General features: G+C 55.8%; 1 protein-coding gene across 1 annotated transcript; it reads right to left on the bottom strand.

Moving 5' to 3' along the window:
* Positions 1-760: 760 nt before the first annotated feature.
* Positions 761-4,435, bottom strand: Evx2 (even-skipped homeobox 2). Its single transcript, XM_076866811.2, has 3 exons — positions 4,009-4,435; positions 2,828-3,105; positions 761-1,471 (listed from the first exon to the last, which is right to left on the bottom strand). Exons 1-3 carry the CDS (start codon positions 4,433-4,435, stop codon positions 761-763), a joined length of 1,416 nt encoding a protein of 471 aa, XP_076722926.2.
* Between the last annotated feature and the right edge of the window lie 1,089 nt (positions 4,436-5,524).

Here is a 5,524-nt window from a genome sequence, read left to right as displayed (position 1 = left end):
TCCACTCTCCCCACCTGGGCTTTGTCTTTCCCCGGAAAGGCCGTTACTAGTCTTACGGATCTCGTTTCCAGCACGCAGTTAACTATCTCACGAGCACACCGCAGCCACCCCGCATTCTCCATCCACCCTCCAGGTCTTCTCACACTTTTATTCTCCCGCTCTCCTTGGACAAAGCCCCCAACAAACTCACGTTGAGAGAAAATTTGCCACCTCCTCCCACCCTCGTTTAAAGAAAAGAAGGAAATGTTACAAGAAAAAGAGCAGCAGCATAAACCTTGGGGGTGGGGGTGACTCCGCCTCCCACAAGCGTTAGCGCACACTATTCCCTCTTCGTCGTGGTTCTGCATTGCTTCTGGCCACGTGGTTCTACCGAGAAACTCGGGCGTGAGGGCGCACAGCCAGGGCTCAAGACCCGGGAGAACTTCTTTGGGGATAGGGGGATTGTCTTCGGGGAGACCAAGAGCTCAGAAAGAGGTGGGAAGTGGGACCCAGATGGCAGGAAACTTTTTGAGGAGGGAAAAGAAGGGATAGACGGTTGGGAAATACAAAAATAGAAATAATTTGGGGGGACGCCCGCCAGGCTTTCGCGCTGACTCCTTCCCTCCAATTCGCGGCAGGTTCCTTTCAACCTCCTGCACCCCGGGGCGCCCCCTGGCGACAGCGGTAGCAGCGGGAAGCGCGCCGAAAGGGCAGGGGGTGCACAGGGGACTCCCGGGCACCCGCAGAGCTACAGGCACGGCCCCCTGGCGGCACGACGTAGTTATCTGGTGAGCGGCGCCTCGTCCCTCTGGTCTGGCGGGCTCACGGCGGTCTTGCTAAGCACTGCCGCAGAATAGGGTAAGAAGCCGCTCTCGGAGCGCGGCGCCCCGGCGCTGCAGCCGAAGTCCGAGCCCCCCGCGGCCCCAGCGCCACCGCCGCCGCCGCCACCTCCACTTCGGGAGCCCAGGGCTGCGGCAGCTGCAGCTGCAGCAGCTGCAGCGGACTGACTGCTGTGGCAACTGAGGCATGAGCAGGGCGCAGAGCCGCCGCTGGGGGGCGCTCCGGCGGCAGCCGCCGAGGAGGCCGCAGCCGCTGCAGCTGCTGCAGCTGCAGCGGCGGAGGCAGCACTGTTAAGCCCCGCAGCAGCCGCGGGCGCCTGGTAGAGACCCGGGTGGCGGAAGCTGCACAGCAGCTCCGGCCGGGAGTAGGGATGAGAGAGGGCGCGGAAGGTGTCCAGTGGACGGATGGAAGTAGCAAAGGGCGACGAAGCTGCGGCCGCTGCACCAGAAGCTGCTGCTGCAGCTGCTGCCGCCGTGACGCCCACGTGTGGGTAGTAGTGCAGCGGCACGTGCGAGTGGAAAGGGTAGGGCAGGCTTCCGGTGGCGGCCGCATGCGTCATCATGTAGGTGTAGAAGCTGGGGTCGGCTGGGTGCGGCCACGACATGGCCAGACGCTGCCGCTTGTCCTTCATGCGCCGGTTCTGGAACCACACCTGCGGGGAGAGCCGCGCCGCGGCCCGAGTTAGGGAGTGCCCCATTTCCCCAGTCCCCACCCCGGGCCTCCCGTCCCCTCCCGGCCCTTCGAATGGTCTGGCCTTCTCCTCTCACCCTGGGCTTAGCCCCAAGTGCCCTCTGCTCTCCCAGTTGGGACAGTGTGGACGGCAATGTGTAGATCACCGTAGGCACACCTTCCTCAGAGAAGAAGAGTTTTATCTCAAGTCAGCCTGCTGCGGCTCCTGGACTGTAGCTTTCTTAGTTCTTGCTGCCTATTCTCGTCCCAACCCAACCTTTCCTCTCCCTCCCGCCACCCACCGGTGTCCAGCCTCGCTGAGCACCCGGACTCTCAATCCCAGGATTTGCACGGGGATTCCGAACAGCCTCTGAAGAGAGGCTGTGGCGCAGTTTTTCTGAGAGGTCGCGGTGCCAGGTCTTGAGCCCTCAGAGTTTCAAGGACCTGCCCCTGGGGGCACGGGTCCGATTAGGGTATTGAAGGGATGATTTTGTGGGAATCATTTGCCTTAAATGAGTGGCGAGAGCAATGTTCCCATAAACTGGAAGGGGACTTTTCTACCCCTCCTAACACAGTGTCTAATAAAGACATTCGTCACAACCCTAAATTAAAGAAAGCCCTATCAAACTGGAAGAGGGCCTCCACATCCTTTTATCCCATGAAGTTTGCTCTTTTTCTAGAGGGTTGAATGCTCCATTAAGTGTTTACCAAGTCGCCCAACCTGTCGACTCTCTCAGCCAAACATAATAATAATAATAATAATAATAATAATAATAATAATATAAATACACACACACACACACACACACACACACACAATTTCGTTGCGTTTTCTCCCCAGGAGGTTGACCTTTTCCCCAGAGGGAAAAAAAATGTTTAGGAAACTACGTTCTGAGCCCAATCGATTTTTAAAAGACTATCCTTTTCTCCATGTATTAACGATTTATGTGAAAAATAAATCTGTAAAATCAAATGAAGTTTCATTTCGGGTTCGTGCCAGAGGAACAAAGACCAGTTGGCTTTGTCGCATAGGGGAAAGTGGGACCAGGGCATGGGCGAGGAGGTAACTGGGGAGGCAGGCGTTGGGCAGAATCAAGCAGAAGCGAGGGCGGGTTTGAGCCACCGGCGCCGCCATTCTGGGGTCTTCCCAGGCCAGCCAGGCCGGTTAGCTGTCAGGATTCGACACAGGAGGAAGAAATAAGCCAACTCCTTGGGTGACAACCCCCGCGGATTTCCAGGCCCTCGCTGAATCTAGCCACCCAGAAAGGAGAAAGAGGGAAAAGAAATCAACCCAGACGCCCCGGGGGAGACCAAAGCAGGCGCGCGTAGGAATCGATACCTTGATGGTGGTTTCGGGCAGGTTGAGCGCAGCGGCCAGCTCGCACCGGCGGGGCCGCGACACATAGTTCTCTCGGTAGAATTCTTTCTCCAGGCGCGCGATCTGCTCACGGGTGAACGCAGTTCGGTAGCGCCGCACCTGATCTGCGCCAGAGCCAGAGCCGCCCAACGCCGCACCCCCGCCGCTGCCACCGCCGCCGCCGCCTCCATGCAGGCTGCCGAGGCCCGAGCCGGACGCTGACGTCGTGGTTCCAGCCGCCGAGCCGCTCTCCGTGTACCCTGGCAAACAAACAGTCGACAGCACATGGGTTTCTGTGGGGGCCTAGAGCCCTGCAATAGGGGAAGTCGCGTCAGGAAGGAAAGTGGCTGCCGGAATTGATGGGGTCTGTCATGCTTACAAATTGCTGCCGTTAATGGAATCAATAAAGTTTGAGGAGCCCTTCATAACCAAATAATAGAAATGGAATCGGGGGATTTTTTTTTTTTTTTTGTAATTAGAAATTTTACACTGAGGAAAACTGGCAGAGAGAAAATGCCTACCTCGGGGCGCAATTTGAGAAGCTCTAGGTTTTCGATGGTCTGGAGACCCCAGGGTGGCTTTCTGCACAACCTCTAGCCTTTCTTTGACAGTTTTTGTTTGTTTGTTTCAGATTTGGTTAAAAATATTTGAAGTTTCCAAAACAGCAGCTCAAACCAGAGGCGTTAGGGGGTGGAATCTACTTTTCAACTCTTTCTTCCCGGGGCCTAAGCGGTCGAGCAGAGGCGCCGGGAGAGACTCCCTGACTTACCCAGAAAATAACTCCCTCCACCCGGCCCGGAGAGCTCAGAGGTGGCGGGGTTCGGAGAAGCTGTTCAGGGTACCCTTCCCCGAGACGTCTTGGCCTCTCTCTAGGGGTCTGTCAGCTCGCTCTACCTCTTAGACCGGCACACAGAAATATTTTCTCCAACGCAGGAGCCAGGACGAGCGGGGCCTGGAGCTCCAGGCTCTGCAGGCCTGCGCCTCGTGAGAGGGCTCGAGGAGTGGAACCGGTGGGCAGTCCCTAGCATGCGTCCTACACCCGCAAGTTCGGCACAGCTTGCTTGCGGAGGGTCAGAGAAGGGCAAAGCCACGGGGAAGGACTAGTGAGGGCCGCGGAGAAGCAAGGGAGACCGGACTGTAGAGTCCGCGGGCTGAGCGTTTACCTTTGCCATTGTTTTCCTTGAGCGGCGCAGCGCCGAGGCCGCTGGGGGAACGAAGCGCCGAGCAGCCCACCTCCACGTCGCTGCTCATGTCGGCCTCGGCGGCCGCCTCTGAATAATGGCTCGGCTTCTTGCGGCTCTCGGTAGTGGAGGCGATTTCGGAGGAGACGGTGCTTTCGCTGCCCGGGTGCTGCAGGTTGAACAAAGTGTCTATTTCGAATTTGCCCTTGGCGGGGAGGTCTCCCAGAGCGCCGTGTAGGGGGGCGGAAGGTAGGCGCGGACTGAGGCGAGCTGGGTGCTGCGAATTTTCCAGGGCCTCCAGCACAGCACTGCCAGCGGAGTCGGACAAATTGGAGAACCTCTTGCTGGCGGTAGGGCTGTGGAGCCCTCTCTCCATCAGAATCATCTCTTTTCTTATTCTTTCCATCATCTCAGCTTTCTAAAAAATGTCACAGTGGCCCGGCTGTCCCGTCCTAATGATGCTCTGCGTCTAGGGCTAATTCTCATTCAGCCCCAGCAAGCGCCTCTAAATATTATTATCTCTTTTGGAGGGAGGCGGAAAAATTGTGGGATGCCAGAGCGAGGGAATGACTGGTCAAAATGACCCATACATCCTTCCGAGCCCGAGATGTCATTCATCAAAAAGTAGCGCCCGCTCGTCATTAAGGTACGAATGACGCCGTTCGAATAATCATTTATTGTAACAGGTTTATAAGCAAATAAATACACGCTCCTGTCAGTGGATAATGAAGGCGACTTCAGAGCAGACAAATAGATCCAGGTAGAAGATGAGAAGAGACAAGAAGTGAGGAAGAAGGCTCCGGTCCTTTGCCCGTTCGGAGCCAGTTCTGCTCGCCCGGGGGTTTGGCCTCGGGGGTGAAATTGACAGTCTGATTAATAGAGCGCGCCGCGGCACATTTCCCCCTTCATTTAGGGGCATCATTACGCTCTCAGTTTGCTGGGTTGCCCCTTAGGTCCTAATCATGCAGCGCCTTCCTCATTTTTCCATGGACACAGATATGTGTTAAATAATAGATAATGCTTTGATTTTTCCAGAGTAGATCCTCAGGAAGATTTTTTTAAAAACATTTACAAGCTGGGGGCGTAAGGGGGGGGGGGACAAGGGGGAGGATGCAGGAAGAGTTGCGTAAGGAGAAGACCTTTCGCGGCTCCTGACTGGATTACTTATCTTTCTGTTTTCAGAACCAAATATGTATTTTATTTAACAAATAGGAAGCTGAGTTCTCTGCCTAGCTACTTCTTAGTCTCAGCCTGGGTGTTCTCCTCCCACAGAAGGGGGGGAGAAGAAGGGAGGGAAGGAGGGGGGAGGGGGGAAAGAGAGAGAAGAGGAGAGAGAGAGAGAGAGAGAGAGAGAGATCTGTAGATTTGTAGAGTTTTGAAACCGCTTTCTTGCTACGTGGCCAGAGAAGTATGTTGGGCCCGCTGTTCCAAACCGAAATCATTAAATCCTCTCTGATTTTTCTAAGTTTGCCTGGTTTGTTTTGAACTCGAAGTCCCT

Source organism: Callospermophilus lateralis, chromosome 9 (genome assembly GCF_048772815.1).
Source record: "Callospermophilus lateralis isolate mCalLat2 chromosome 9, mCalLat2.hap1, whole genome shotgun sequence".
NCBI classification, from domain to species: domain Eukaryota; kingdom Metazoa; phylum Chordata; class Mammalia; order Rodentia; family Sciuridae; genus Callospermophilus; species Callospermophilus lateralis.
The sequence above is the reverse complement of the archived record's forward strand: the minus strand, read 5'-3'. Positions and strand labels throughout refer to the sequence as shown.